At 44.9% G+C, this 16313-nt stretch overlaps 1 protein-coding gene across 2 annotated transcripts in view; it reads left to right on the top strand.

The window, feature by feature from the left end:
* The window catches only part of ppp3cca (protein phosphatase 3, catalytic subunit, gamma isozyme, a), a 39373-nt gene extending 34957 nt beyond the window's left edge, over window positions 1-4416 (top strand). The window contains exon 13 of one of the 2 annotated variants that reach the window (XM_088301708.1): window positions 1533-4416. In XM_088301708.1, the coding sequence (XP_088157834.1) occupies window positions 1533-1693 (161 nt within the window). In that variant the 3' untranslated portion in view covers window positions 1694-4416. The remainder of the gene's footprint in view (window positions 1-1532) is intronic. The other variant, XM_088301698.1, reaches the window with a different exon arrangement.
* The last annotated feature ends 11897 nt before the right edge of the window (window positions 4417-16313 follow it).

Here is a 16313-nt window from a genome sequence, read left to right as displayed (position 1 = left end):
CTCATAGTGGCTCCCCACACAGAGAAAAGCCTGTTAAGACCTTGCTAAGACCTGGGACATCCCTTGCCGGGATATTTTCAGCAGCTAATCCTGTTACACCATTTGGGTTTTGCTCAATTGTCTGCCCCTCCTGTTTGCTTTGTGGGGTAATAAGCTCCATTCCTGCTAGGTCAAACACACTCAATGGAGGAGACGCAAGGTGACATTCATTCTGGTGTTTTTTCAACCAAATGCATTGGCAATTAGGTTATTATCTTCTTAATAACACTTCTTAGAACACAGTCAATATTGTATAGGACTTGTGCAATGCATACTGTTACACCAATATTGCCATTCTCACTCTTGCTTCTTCACATTAAAACATTTTGAAATAATGATTATGAACTGACAAACTGGATATTTTATTTTTAAAAAAACCTGCGAGTTACTGTTATAATTATGATTGGTTACAATTAATATTTTACATGTATTTATTCTGATTGAATTCTCCTGTTGCTCCACTGTCACTTCTGGTTATACAGAAAATTACATTGCTGTTACTTTACACTGCTAAAGCAAACAGCTGGGCATGCAAACTGAATTATAGCTTAATTTCAAGTTCTTTTACTGGGTTGCTATGTTAGTATTGATCCAAAAGTTATTCGATGTGGTTGAGGTGAGGTTTTCCACACCAAACTAATTGAAGGACCCTGCTTTGGCAACTGGGTCACAGTCATGACACAAAGAGTCTTTCAGGAACCTTTTGCTCAATGTTGGATGCATAGAATTGTCTAAAAGATATTGGTAGGATACATAATTGAGATTCATAGAGAACTATGGGGTCCCCTGATTGATTGATAGATCGAGATAGATTGAGAGCCTTTTTAGGCCAAGGAACAATATTTATTTATTAATATTTATGCACTATTAAACAATAGAACAAAATGAGAATGATGAGGATTACAACGTTACACTTAATAAACAAATATACATACATAAAGTACATATAGAGATTATAACTGGTGCAGTATATCGTTATTTTCTTAAATCCTTAGTCCCACTAAAGGTTACAGTGGTTTACCTGCAATACATCTCACAAGGTTACAGATATTGATCGTGCAAGAGAACTGTGATATATTGAATACTCAGCATGTTTTTAGATATCCCCTTGAGTGTCTGTTGCCATTTTAACTTGATACTATAGGAATGACTCAATAATTTGTGAAACAGTCCCTCACAAGTGTGCTTTTCGTCTGCTCACCTTCTCTGTCTGGTTTCCATGGCTGTATCGGGACACGACCGTAAGTCAACCGAGCATGAGATGTTTGATTGTCATAACTTGTCCCTCAGGTGTTTAGACACTTCCCCGTTATTGTGCATGTGTCGTATTCATTGCCCAGTTGTGCTGTCATAGGCCGATACTGTGTTGGAAAGAAATTCTACAAGGACAGCAGAAGCGCACAGTGCGCAACTGAGAGTGCAGCCACTCATGTAGCTTTTGTATTGGGATGTTTGTGGCTTTTAATCATTTGATTTCCTCTTCTGCCCTTCAGCCATCCAAGGCTTCTCTCCTACGAGGAAGATTCGTAATTTCGAGGAGGCACGCGGCCTGGACAGGATAAACGAACGGATGCCGCCTCGCAAAGACGGCCAGCAGCCGGACGGCACAACCATCAATACCAGCGCACCCAACAAGAACGGCACCGATGGATAGGCCTTAGCAACCGCACCTTTCCTCCCCGATTTGTCCACGCCATCCCGGTCCACTTCGCTTTCCTGTCTCATCCATCCTCTGTCACTCTCCTCCCTTGAAACCTGTCCATCTTCTGCATGCATGCCGTCGGGCGGGGGGAAAGGAAGCAGGCACGTCGCTGGTGAAAACAAAAGGAGACCACTCTGCTAGAAAAATCTCCTGGAGAACACAAGACAAACAATCATTGGGAATGTTATTTATTAAAGGAATATTTTAGAAGTGTAGGGTGGGACGATGACCGACTGGTTTGCACATCCGTCTCACAGTGCAGAGGTGCAGGGTTCAATTCCGGCTCTGGCTTTCCTGTGTAGAGTTTGCATGTTCTCCCCAGGCTTCTGTGGGATTTTGCTGAGTGCTCCGGTTTCCTCCCACATTCCAAAAACATTCATGGCAGGTTGATTGGATGTTCTAAATTGTCCCTACGTATGATTGTGAGTGTGAATGTTTGTTTGTCTTTGTGTGCCCTGCGGTTGGCTGGCAACCAGTTGAGGGTGTCCCCCCCTACTGCCCGAAGATCGCTGGGTTAGGCTCCAGCATGCCTGTGGACCTTCGTGAGGAGAAGCTGATTGGATCGATGAGAAGTGTAGTAGCATTCAGGGATGGAAAGAAGAAATTTTGCAGTTGTTCAAATTTTTGCTTTACACTGAATTCCATGCTTATACATGTCACAGTTATACAGGATAGATTTATATTATACATTTAATTAGGTAAAAATTAAGCTTTAGCCTCATTCATTTTTCCCCCCAATTGTTTGCTGTTAATGTGTGTGGCAATTAAGAAGTTGAAGTATGAATTCTGTAGCCCCGGCTGTCCCACTTTAAAATTTGAGTCAAAATAACAAGTGTGGTACACTGTGGGAGGAGAAGTGCTATTTTATACATTAAGCAGAAATGCGATGTCTTACGAAATGTTTTCAAAACCTTGATGACGCCCGAAAACACGGGAAAGATTTGAGTATTTTGTCCTCTCTAAGTAACAATATCCTGTATTATCATTTGTGGATGAAAGTCTTTTAAAATGAAGATAGAATGCTTTTTGTGCTGTAGGCCTGATAGTTGTTCACATGACGGCAGCTAGGACGTTTGCTCTCACCTTAAAGCAAATTAGGGGATGTACAGTACTGTACAGTACTCCACAACAAACCTCGTTCCGACATCACACTCCTCCCCATCCTGGATGGAAGCACATTATGAAACTGTATCAAGACAAACCGGTTTAAACAAAAGAGGACATTTTTGCCCAATGAGCAGAGGATCCGTTGGGCATACTCACTCACTCTGGAAAAGGGACTTCTTTTAATGAGTGAAATATTTCAGTATTTAAAGGAAATACAGCAGTTTTAACTGCTGTTTTATTGTCAAATGCGTTTTAGGTCTTTTTGTTGCTTGACTAAAGCTGTGTGTCTCCAGCTACTGTTAATTATACAGTATGCAGATGTGTGCGTGTGCTTTTTCTCAAAAAAACTAACAAAACCAAAAAACAATTGTGACTACTCTGTTAAAAAAAAACAAAAAACACTTCAACATACTGATCACAGTATGTTGTATGGAGACTCAATAGACTGATGTTTATATGTGGAGCACTGCAACTATACCACACGTCTGACAAGGCTTAGCTTTACTGCAGTACACTTATGGCTCACTTGCCTCATGTAGGTTCCTTTTTACAAGATGGGGCGGGAGCCACTTAATAGTCGCTGTGATTTCCTGGTGTTTGTGACGTTTTCCTGTAGCTTGGCTCACATTTTAGTCTTCACTTATCTTCATTGGCACCCAAACAACCCTTTAAGACTCGCTTTTACCTTGACTAGAGCAACAATGGAGGAGGAGTTGGGCCACTTATATGTGCAATATTTGTTGTTCTTTTTTTTTTTTAAAGGGAAAACCGTCAATCCAGATTTTAGTTTTTTTTTCTCATATACTGTATATACAATGCTTACATTTTTTGCAGGTCTGTTCATACTCTATGTGACCCAGAGCCTCCTCTCTCATTTCAACTGGTGCTGTTATATACCCAATGCTTGGTTTCTGGCACTTAAGTCATGGGGGACAAGGTGGAGCTTTAAAGAAAGGATATGCTATATTCATAGAGAAATAAATGTTCCTTTATTTCATTTGATTAGTTATTTTGCACTTGTGCCATGTCACTCTGGACACACTTGAAGATCTGTATGTGTGTGGAAGGCATGCAACATTATTGAATAAGAGTACCTGAAGCCCGTATCCCACTGAGCGACGATGGTTTGCAAATATAGGTGAATGTTGATTTTTTTTTTTTTCAAGGTTCATTTAAGGTCGTAAACGGTCGCAAAGACGTTCGCCAACAATTTCAATCGCTAGACAATTTTTGAGCAAAATTCACACATTTATGCCGCTCAGTGTGATGGTCTTTTGTCAAGTATTGTACGTTGCTCTAATGTACACATTTCAGTAAGATCCCAAAGTATTGAATTATAAGTTAATATTCATTAAATGTTTCTTTAAAGGATAAAACTTTACTGAGTGACTCACACAGTATACTGACCTGTTCGGTCTTATACTGTACATAGCTTGCAGAATGTAAAGAATGAAGAAAAATTGCTCTCTTCTAATGGTGAAGGTGTACCGTGCGTATCATGCAAGGCCATGAAATCTTATACATAGATGTATCACTTGAAAGGAAATAAATTAAGATACTGTGTTTTATTTCATGTATCTGTTCCTTCTTAAAGATTTCACTTGTTTTTCAAATCTGAAACCATTGATATTATTTTGTGTTGCTAATCTTAAACGAAATAGCACCACTCCTCCAATCTTCACTCCTGATCTGCCTATCACCTTTTATGTTGCGCTTCCTTTTTATGATACTGTGGCAGTTGAAATGAGCACACACGACTGACTGTGAACACGTCTTTATTCCAAGACTGCCAACAACAGAATAACGCACAATCACAAATTCGCGCCAACAAACATTAACATGAATACGCCCCCAAACGGGATGCCTGCTGGGTGAGAGGCATGGTCCTAATGTCCGCCACACAGCCCCCCCCCCCCGAACACCCAGAAGGTCGCTCAGAACGAAAATCTCACAGGGGGCTTCACCGGCCTGCCACAACGACTACGCAGGCCATCCTTTAGTGGTGCAGTTGAAAGCCGGTGGGCAGGGGGGTCAGGCGAGACAGGAGCGGGAGCACGACACACAACGTCGTCGCGCGGAAGTGAGGGCGTGGACTTTGGAGGGCGACCGCGGCGAGGGACGTGGGCCGGCAACAGCACATCGCCTGCAACCAAATGAGCTGGTTTTAGCCTATCTACTGAGACGCACTCCCTTCGCCCACCCATATCAAGCACAAAACTCTTATCGCCGCGCTCCAGCACCCTAAACGGGCCGTCATACGGTGGCTGCAAGGGCGAGCGGTGGGCATCGTGGCGCACAAAAACAAAACGGGCTGACATAAGCGCGGACGGCACGAATACCTTGGGAACACAGTGGTGAACCGGTGCAGGGCTCAGGGGCCCCCCCGACAAAAAGGAAAAGGGCGGAGCGTCCAAACCGTCTGGCAGAAATTCACCAGGTACGCGAAGCGGCTGACCGAGCACCAACTCAGCAGGAGCGGCGTTAATATCCTCCTTCGGCGCTGAACGTAAGCCGAGCAAAATCCATGGCAGACGGTCGACCCAGTTACCGTCCGATAACGCAGCTCCCAGCGCAGCTTTAAGTGACCGGTGAAAACGTTCGCACAAACCGTTAGCCTGCGGATGGCAGGCAGTAGTGCGGTGCACGCGCACACCCAACGATACTGCCAAGGCTGACCAGAGCTCAGATACAAACTGGGGGCCCCTGTCCGAGGTGATATCGGACGGCGTGCCGAAACGCGCGACCCAGGACGACAGAAACGCACGGGCTATATCCACCGAGGTCGTGGAGGACAGAGGAACCGCCTCTGGCCACCTAGTCGTCCGGTCCACCATAGTGAGTAGGTGAGTAAAACCTTGCGAAGGGGGAAGGGGACCTACCAAGTCCACATGCACATGGTCGAACCTCCTGGCCGGAATCGGAAAAGGTTCAAGGCTCGACCTGGTGTGTCGGTGGACTTTGGCACGCTGACATGCTACACAGGCCGCTGCCCACATCCTGACGTCCTTACGAAGCCCGGGCCAGACAAACTTTGCCCCAACCAGCTTGACCGATGCACGGACGCCAGGGTGTGACAGGGAGTGGATCGAAACAAAAATCTGGCGACGCCATTCCAACGGAACTACAGGACGAGGGCGGCCCGTGGACACATCGCAGAGGAGAGCAGTGCGACCGCCCCGCAACACCACCTCCTCAAGCCTAAGAGCCGTACTCACTGCCTTGAGGTTGCGGATGTCAGGATCAACGGACTGGTCGGCAGCCATTTCCGAAAAATCAACCCCGAGCTGGACTGGACACACGATCGCGCGCGATAAACAATCAGCCACAGGGTTACACTTACCGGCCACGTGCCGAACGTCCGTCGTAAACTCTGAAACGGCCGCCAAGTGCCGCTGCTGACGGGCCGACCATGGTTCAGTAACCTTTGACATCGCAAACGTAAGTGGCTTATGATCCACGTAAGCCGTGAAACGGCGTCCTTCAAGAAGGAAGCGAAAGTGGCGCGTCGCAAGGTACAAAGCCAACAACTCTCGGTCGAAAACACTATACTTGCGTTCGTTATCCCGCAGCTTACGACTGAAAAACGCAAGAGGCTGCCACACATTTGCCACGAGCTGCTCAACCACTGCCCCAACAGCTATATCAGAAGCATCTGTAGTTAAGGCAACTTGCGCAGTCGCAATCGGGTGGACCAGGAGAGTCGCACTCGCCAGGGCGTCCTTAGTTTGTCGAAAAGCCTGTTCCCGCCGTGCAGACCACTCGACAGTATCATTAGCTTTCTTATTTTTCAAGGCATTGTAAAGAGGATGCAGGAGGTGGGCCGCACGCGGGAGAAGCCGGTTATAAAAATTAACCATGCCCAAAAACTCCTGCAGCGCCTTAATTGAGGCCGGGCGGGGGAAATCCACCACTGTCTTCACCTTGGCGGGCAAGGGGACCGCGCCCTGTGCTGAAATCCGGTGGCCTAAGAAATCAATCTCAGCCAGACCAAATTGACATTTCGCTGGGTTAACGATCAGACCATGCGAATCAAGATGCTTGAAAACCTCTGTTAAGTGCGACAGATGTTCCTCTGGTGAAGGACTGGCCACCAGAATATCGTCAAGATATACAAACACAAAGTCGAGGTTGCGCAACACAGAGTCCATCAATCTTTGAAAAGTCTGTGCTGCCCCCTTCAGTCCAAAAGGCATGCGCAAGAATTCAAAAAGACCGAACGGGGTTATCACCGCGGTTTTGGGCACATCTTCCGCCTGCACAGGCACCTGGTGGTAACCACGGACCAAGTCCACTTTTGAAAAAATGGTGGTGCCCGCCAAACGGGTGGAAAAGTCTTGAATGTGTGGAATGGGGTAACGGTCATGCGTAGTCACATTGTTAAGGCGACGAAAATCACCACAAGGCCGCCAGGAACCATCCCTTTTAGGCACCATGTGTAAAGGCGAGGCCCACGGACTGTTAGAACGCCTCACAATCCCCAAACGCTCCATTGTAGCAAACTCCCCTTTTGCTATCGCTAATTTGGCCGCGTCAAGGCGACGCGCGCGAGCAAAAACTGGCGGGCCGACCGTGGGTATGAAATGCTCCACCCCGTGTTTAGTGCAGTTTCCCGGAGCTTCGTAGGTGCAGGGGGGAACACAACGCCGAGCCCTGGCGCGAAACCGCTGATGGAAGAAGCAGAGAACCTTCCCACGACGCTTTCGAACGACCACTGCGGCCACCGTTGACGGATCCACGTCTGGTGTCGTCCCAAGGGTGGAATCGGCCGCCACACTTTGCACGGCGAACCGTCTCGTAGCCAGCAGAACTCGATCCGCTTCCTCAGCCAAACCTCGATGATCGCCGGTCGCCAGACAAGCGGAGTTAGCCAACACTGCGCGCACCGGAGATGGTAGCTGTCGCAGGAAAATGTGCGGGAAAATAAAACCGCCCTCATCCGAACCCAAAAGCGACAGCATATTGTCCATGAGATCCACCGCCGTGCCATCGCCCAAACCGGGCAGGGAAAGGAGCCTATCTGCCCTCTCTGAGTCCGACAAACAGAACCTCCTCAGCAGAAGCTGTTTGAGCGCGTCATATTTCCCGCCATGTGGAGGTGCTCGCAATAGCTGCATAACACGACGTGTAGTCAGTTGGTCGAGGGACGCCACGACCATGTAGTACTTCAGGTCATCTGAGGTGATTCCACGAAGGTGGAAAAGCGCTTCCACATGCTGGAACCACGAAGCCGGATCGCTCTGCCAGAACTCCGGTAGCCTCACGGTAGCGGTGACGGCTGCAAGATGAGGGAGTTGGGGCGGCATGGCCGAGGAAGACACCTCTTCATCTACGACTTGAAACATACTCAGCGTCGGGGTCACCAATGTGGCAGTTGAAATGAGCACACACGACTGACTGTGAACACGTCTTTATTCCAAGACTGCCAACAACAGAATAACGCACAATCACAAATTCGCGCCAACAAACATTAACATGAATACGCCCCCAAACGGGATGCCTGCTGGGTGAGAGGCATGGTCCTAATGTCCGCCACAATACAATAAAATAGAATACAACTTGATTTGTATAGCACGTTTACAGAGTGTAACATAAACAACTATCCCTCGTTTTTCGCGGTTAATTTAAACACCAGAACGCCCCGCAAAAGATTACAAAAATGGAAAGTAGAGGTTGACTTTTTATTTTTTTTTTAGAATTTTTATTTGTGAGGGAGGGATTTACCCCTCTATTATGCTGTTGCGACCCCCCCAATATGGTTCCCACCCTTCTAAATACTTGCTACACAACAAATCTCACTTTAATAATACAGAATGAAAGAATGGATGGAAAAGACTGAATTCCTAGCTGCAGCCTGGGAGAGCAACGTGAAAATCCGGAAGTGGATGATTGCGGCGGAACCTTGGCAAATAACTACGTTAATTCCTATCCTAAAATTGGTTTACCATAACTAGAAGGTACAATCCAGGTGGATTAATGCAATTTAGTACTGCCACCATTAGTAATAATTAATTAACTTTCGCTTTACACAATAACATCAACTAGGACTTCTGGGAATCTAGTTAAGGGAAGCTGTTTTTTTCTCGTGCTCTCATTGGTCGATCTCGCGCAGGGAACCAATCTGCTTCGTGAACCAGTTGTGGTATTTTTGGACTCCGCTAGATGGCCCTCTCTGTTGAACTGAACAGAAATCACACTGACTTGCTATTTTTTCAACCCTTTATTTAAACCAACAGTGGCATCTAGAGGACTCAAAAATACAACAATTGGTTCATGAAGCAAATTTGAAGCTGCATTTTCCCATCACTCGTATGTACAAAGCCTCGGAGTAAACTCATTTTGGAAACAACGCGTCTTTCTGGTATATGGCAGTCGATACGGCTGTATTTATTTATTTATTTTGGGAGGAATATTTTGGAAAAAAACCCTCAAAGCATTGAAGCCGCAAAACATGAAGCGCAAAGTGGCTAGAGAACATTTATCAATCTGAATTTATTTTTTTTTAACAAATATCCCCAAAGTGTGTAACAAACTGCTTGCCCTTCATACTCAGAACCCAAGAAGGAACTATGTTTCAAAAAGTTTTGTGATCCCCTATATTGACATGGCAAAGCAATTAGATGCAAGGATTAACTAATTCGCATCTTAACAGATCCAGTACAAAATAAAGCAAATTATTTTTTTAATTGATTTGTAATGACATTAAAATAGTTCCAATAAAATGAACAAAATGTGCTCATAGAGCACATGTCACAGCACCATGCATAAATGCAGTAATTTCGATGGCTTAATTTCTATCTACCCATCCATCTATCTATCTATATCAGGGGTGTCAAACTCATTTTTGTGTACGGGCCACATCGTAGTTGTGGTTTCCCTCAGAGGGCCGGTATGACTGTGAACCCATATAAATTGATTGGAAAGCCAGTTTTGAAATCAGAAGCTAGTAAGTAATTGTTCAACAATTTTTCAATTTATTTTAAAAGGGGAGGATTGGTCACAAATAAATGGCAATATCTCATATCTCAGTGTTGTTAAAAGTGAAGAAAATGTGCTAGAAACAGGAAGTTGATGCAGATGATTTGCCTTTTGCGGGCCACATAAAATGAGGTTGCGGGCCAGATCTGGCCCCCGGGCGTTGAGTTTGATACCTGTGATCTATATCTTCACGACCATCCATAAGGCGCACTTTAGATTTAAAATCTTCCACAAGACAGTCGAAGCGCCCTGTAGTGCGAAAGGCATTGTATACAGTCTCAGACCCATCAATATGTACACTTGGTCATGACCCCAGCCCCTAATAAGCATTTCAAACTGCGTGTTAGCACAACCTGCTGGCTAACGTCCGAGTCTACCATAAGCAAGTTTGATTGTGACAACTAGTGATGTGTCCTCTGTGTCAAGACTCCGATGCGTGTACCGAGTAAACTGGGAGCGAGTATTTGAAGCGCGCACCGAGAAAATGCTTGAGTGACGGAGGTGATGACGTTCGAAGCCGCGAAACCGGCCGTACCACGTGACAGGTTCAGGGAGCGCTTCAAGAAGCGCAGTTTCTGATTTAAGCAGCAACGAAACGTCATAGAGGTTTCCCTTTTTGTGAGGATTTGGGTAAGTTGTGTGAGAAGTTTGGAATTCGCTTGTTGATTTATATCACTGTTGTGGAGCCATTCAGGATGATAAACAGTTTTCCCTGTTTGGGAACATTTTGATCTTATTACTACGAAAAACGAAAAAAAAAAAATCTGAATCAAATTATATTTTAATGGGATGAATTGTTACTATAAAGAGATGGGCTAGAACCAGATCATATAACCATTAGTGGAATCAGATAAAGCAATGATCGCCTCAGATGATTTAGTCACATGCGGTTAATTCGTAAAACGACCAACAAGTCATATTATCAAGCAGCTTTCGTTCACGCATTTAACGTATACCTGTAACTTTAAAACCACTGGGCAAAAAAACAATGCAGGTTTATTGATTGGAAATGGGCTGATTTGAAGACAATCACTATGTCTGTTTTGTAGTTTCATTGGATTTGCAACTACCTTGATCGCCTGTCTGAGTACCATATCAAATGTTGCACTGCCAGTCACACCTGCTTCAATTAAAGCCAGCGCGGACCCCCGGCTTAAATTACCCCGGCATCCACCGAGTAGCGGGTTCGTTTCTCACAGGTGCTAGTATGAATTGTTTTTCCAACACAAGTTTGATTCAATATTTAATTTTGTAATTATTACACGGAGTGATGTATGCTTTGGTTGACATGGTCATCCAGGATTCCCTGCTCTTCTCTATTGTCGAGGACAGGGCATTCAGTAAACGTTTTGCTGCTTTGAACCCTACCGATATTCTCCCTATCAGACAGGTATATATGGATGGATATGGAAAAAAAAAGAAACAGACTGAGCCACAGTTGCAAACTAACATTTTTTTGAATAAAAATGAATGAGATAAAACTTTTTGTGAGTACATGTTACTTACTACATTACTGCATTTCCCTCCACCCTTTCCATGTCAATTTCATGTCATAATGCGTACACTGCTAATGAAAACGTTGCACAAGAAAAGTCAAACCACTTGCAAGGAAAGCCTCAATGCTTCTAGAAGCTTCATCTCACCATCACTAACTCCCAGCATGCTTTGCGGCACTTGGGATGGGAATGGTGTGAGAAATAGGTGTTTTCTGTTAGTTGTATTTCTTTTATCCCTGTTTTGGTTGCCAGTACGTTTTTTTTACTTCTTAACTTTTGCAGTACAGTACATTACTTCAGTCTGTTGACATAGGGAAAACGTCACTTCCTCTTTCTTCCGTTCGTCACTGTAATCCGCCCCCTAAGCAACATAACATAACTAACAATAATATTGTTACATCTTTTCTTTTTTCAATTTGAAGCACTTCCTGGAAATGTAAACTTTTCACACACACTTTCATGCAGATTATGCATTCATACTAGAAAATTATGCCAAACATAACTTTGTCAACAAAAAGCGTCACTTTCAGTGCATTATTTGTAAATTAACCCAAAATATAGTAACAAATTCCAATCCTTGTTTACAAGCAGTCTCAAATAAATATAACATCTGCTTTCTATTATGTTTGCTCCAAAACATTATGTAAAACATCTTGTCAGTATTATCCAACCCCTCAACCTGCAAACAAATTATACATTGACATTTACTCTTTTTTCCTTTTTCAAACAAAAATATCCCAAATCTTCTGTCTTCACTGCGTGTACTCCTCCAAATATTTAGGCTTAAACACCTGACAACCTGATCTAGTGACAACTTTGGTTTGGTCCCTGGTGCCACACTGCTGGGTTGCATCCACACCGTCTGAAGTCCCCTGAGTCCCACTCCTCGTTGACGTGACAGATCCTGTATCATGGTCTCGTCTAAGGTGTTGTCGATTCCTCCTCACAACTTCTCCAGAGTCTAGCTTCACCTCGTAAGATCTGTGATCCACCGGTCCTACTACTTGTGCAGTTCTACAGACGCCACCAAGATCAAAAGGCTGGACCCTCACCTTGTCTCCATTTTTCAGGGCATCCAAATTTTTAGCCGTACGGTTGTAATATTTCCCTTGACGGTGTTGGTTGTGTCTAATTCCTTGCACATTATTATGCAGCTCCGGTTCTAGCAGAGTATCTCTTGTAGGGAGCAGTGTCCTCGTCCTTCTGTTCAGCAGTCTCTGCGCAGGGCAAGTTGCAAGACCTTGGCTCTGTGTGTTGCGATGGTCCAATATTGCCAGATAAGGGTCCCGTCTAGCCATTGCAGCTTTCTTCATGAGACATTTGGCTGTTTTTACTGCAGACTCTACCTTTCCATTGCTCTGGGCGTAACCAGGTAATGATGTTCTGTGTGTGAATTCCCATGCCAGGCTAAATCGTCAACTCTTGGGAGGTATATTGTGGGCCATTATCTGATACCACAATATCAGGAATCCCTTGTCGTGCGAAATGTGCTTTGAGTTTTCGAATAACTGTGGCGCTTGTAGTGTCTGAAAGATAATCTACTTCCCAGAAGTTGGAATAATAATCCACAGTTATTAAGTAGTCCTTCCCATGGAATGAGAACAAGTCCGTTCCTACCTTTGCCCAGGGTCTGTATTCCATCTCATGCGAGTGTAGCATCTCCTTCTGCTGTCTGGAGTCCACTGACCTGCATACATCACATTTTAATATAAAGTTCTTTATTTGTTGATTCATTCCCGGCCAGTATACACAGTCTCTCGCACGTCTGAGACATCCTTCAATCCCGAGATGAGAAGAGTGGATGCGACAAGTCATATCCCTCCAGAGTGCATCAGGAATCACTGCTCTCTCTCCCTTGAAAACAATTCCATCCTGATGACTTAACTCATCCTGAAATGAGTAGAAATGTTGGATATCCGCTGGGATGTCTTTTTTGTTCTTTGGCCACCCTTTTCGGATCAGATTTATCAGCTGTTGTAATTTTTTATCCTCTTTTGTCGCTAATCGAATTAAGGTGAGTCTTTCAGTCGAGATGGGCAGGTGCTCAATCATAACAGTTTCCACCCCAGACTCCATGTCCACTTCCTGACAGTCCGGTAAATATGCTCTGCTCAAAGTATCGGCTACCAACATGTCCCGGCCTGGTATATAAGTCACATGTATATTGTACTTCTGTAGCCTGAGCAACATTCGTTGAAGCCTCTTTGGTGCACTGAGCAAAGGTTTTTTGTGGATGTTTTCCAAGGGTTTGTGATCACTTTGGACGGCCACCTCTCTTCCATAGGTGTACTGATGACATTTCTCCATTCCAAATACAATTGCGAGGCATTCCTTCTCTATTTGAGCGTAGCCCCTCTCTGTTGGTGTCATGGCTCTGCTACCATATGCCACTGGCTTTTGTTGGAATTTATCTTTATATCAATGTTAGAATTTAACTTTAACCCAATGTAAACTCAAATAAGTAATCTGACTCCAATTTGCGACCTTACCCAACTCTCACACATCCAACAATATGCGCGCTCGTTCTGCAATAGAAAGGTATCAGGAAGCCGGCATTTTCACACACGAAGTGGATTTATTCCCAATACAGATTTCCTACATGGCACCTAGATCTCGGATCCCTCTCAATACAAGTCTACACCTCTCTTGCCACCAGCGAATGTGTTCTACCTCCGAGTTGCCCAGTCCTGATTCATACTATACAACATGCAAAATGGCACAGACAAAGGCATCCTGGCATGATTCTATTGGCTATGTGTATTGCAGTTAACTTTAGCTCGCTCTCATTGGTCTTTCTCCTCCCGCCGAATCCCGTGGCTCCTCCTGCGTGCGATTCCCCGATGGCCGCTCCTTCCCGGAGTCATCTCGTCTCGCTCAGCGCCTTCTGCTTCTAAAACATTCCATTCTTGCACAACCCCCGCAACCAGTTTCGCGCCACCAGTCACACTCTCAGCATTTTACAATATCACATTTTCATACATTGGATGCACCAACATCTAATGAACTATGTTAAGCTCAAACTCTTATATTCCTTTAATAGTCAAAAGTATGAAATCCTTTAAGTGTAACTGAAGTTTAGACCATGCTAATGACCTGACACTCAGGAGAGGAATGCAGGAAGATTAGATCACAGCTGCACCACAGGAGGTGTGAACGAGACCCCTCTGAAACAATGGACTTCCATGCCAGGATCACAAAAGTGGCTCCGAGCAGTCTAACCTTTGTTCAGTTTTAAATTGACTGCCATTTACATTATCCTTTAATCCCTCTCATGACCTCAGACATCTGAGGTCATCACTTGAACACCTTATTTCATTGCTGCACACGAGCTCGACATCACTTGCCATAAAACTAAAACACATCAAACAATTAGTAAAAGAATAAGAATCAGTAGAATATTTCCTTCCCTCCTTATGGCCTCAGGTCCCCGAGGCCATCTTTCCATACCCACATCCTGGACTCCCGGAGGGCCACGGCTACCTCCGCCTCCTGGGGGTCCTTTTGAGGGATCATCATGTACTGACCACCCGGAGGGAGTGGCCCCAACGTGCGTTCTATTGTCTTAACAGTTAATGATCTGATACATGGAATACAGCAACATCCGCATAACACCATAATAGCGGCAAACACAGCGATAGAAATCAGTACTGATGCAATCAGGCTTTTATATTTACCAAAGATGTTGAACCAGTCAGAATACCAACTGGTGTCCACACCTGAGTGCTCCTTCATTTTGTTACTTAGCGTGCGCAGACCCTCCAATGCCTTGGTAAGGCGACCGTCAGGAGATGTATTGTTGGGAATCAGAGTACAACACTGATCCCCAAAAATACCACACACCCCTCCTCTTTCGGCTAACAACATATCTAAGCTTATTCTGTTCTGGAATGCCATAAGAGACGTGGCAGCCAATTGCTCATGCACTGCCTGGAGTGCTGAGGTGGTAAAATTCGCCAATCGTTGGACATTATAGTGGACATAATTAATCCGGTCCACATTTTTGTTTACTGTAACGAACAGGAAAAGGCTCTCCCATCCTGCTGCAATTTGATCCACCAATTTATACTCGTCAGGGATCCCTCTTGGAACTCCAATTGCATCTATATACGTGGGATCTCCTGCATTCAACCATTCTTGCATGTCCCTTCTCTTCCTGTTAAGGAAGGGGATTCTTCCCCATTGTCCAACACCTTCCCACTCCATTTTGGCCAGATCTAAGGCTGTCACACTAACTGGCATGATCAGCGTTACCAGGGCGCACTTACCTGAGGCATTGGTGGGAAGCCTATCGTACAGCACTTTCTCTCCACACCACAGCCAAACATCATCACGAGCGAGAGGGATTCCTACTGGCAAAGACACATTTTCATTACACCATGACTCCTGGAGATTTCCAATCCCAGGACCAGTCCCATTTAACTTTTAGGCAGGTGAACTTTTGTTTTGCAACTTGGGTGTCAAAAATAGGCTCTTTCTTTTTTATTCCCACATCATTCCATGGGTGTGTCCAATTAAAATTGTACCCAAGTGTTCACCTGTGTCGGTTGTTTACATTTCAGATTTAGCAGTAGTTGTTGTGTCTGTGTCAGCGTCTTACCATCATCTCGCTCTGCTCCATACCATACCATTCCATTACATGCTCCTTTCGCTCCATCACTTCTGTCATCCCGCATCCTATGTTCAAACGCAAACATCGTCCACACAAAGCACACGCCAGCAGGTAAAATAGTCAATAAGTTAAACATTTGCATCGTCATCGTCTTTGTTCAGACTCGAAAGTGTCTGACTTTGATCCAATTCATGCCATCTACACATTCCCTCTCTTGACCTGCCCGTCCGGGCGGTCAACCTCTAAGCTCAACCATGGCGGGCACAAATACAGGGGCCGGGCGCAACTGTGAGTTATGGTACCACTTCTGTCCCGTAGTTCCCAATTGGATGGCGTGTCAGGTTCTAGCCAGAACTCTAAACTGTCCTTATCAGCGAGATCGAGT

This window comes from Idiotropiscis lumnitzeri, chromosome 1, assembly GCF_059441095.1.
Source record: "Idiotropiscis lumnitzeri isolate Australia: NSW breed Sydney's pygmy pipehorse chromosome 1, RoL_Ilum_1.0, whole genome shotgun sequence".
NCBI lineage: Eukaryota > Metazoa > Chordata > Actinopteri > Syngnathiformes > Syngnathidae > Idiotropiscis > Idiotropiscis lumnitzeri.
Note: the sequence above shows the minus strand (reverse complement) of the source record. Positions and strands in the feature narration are given on the sequence as shown.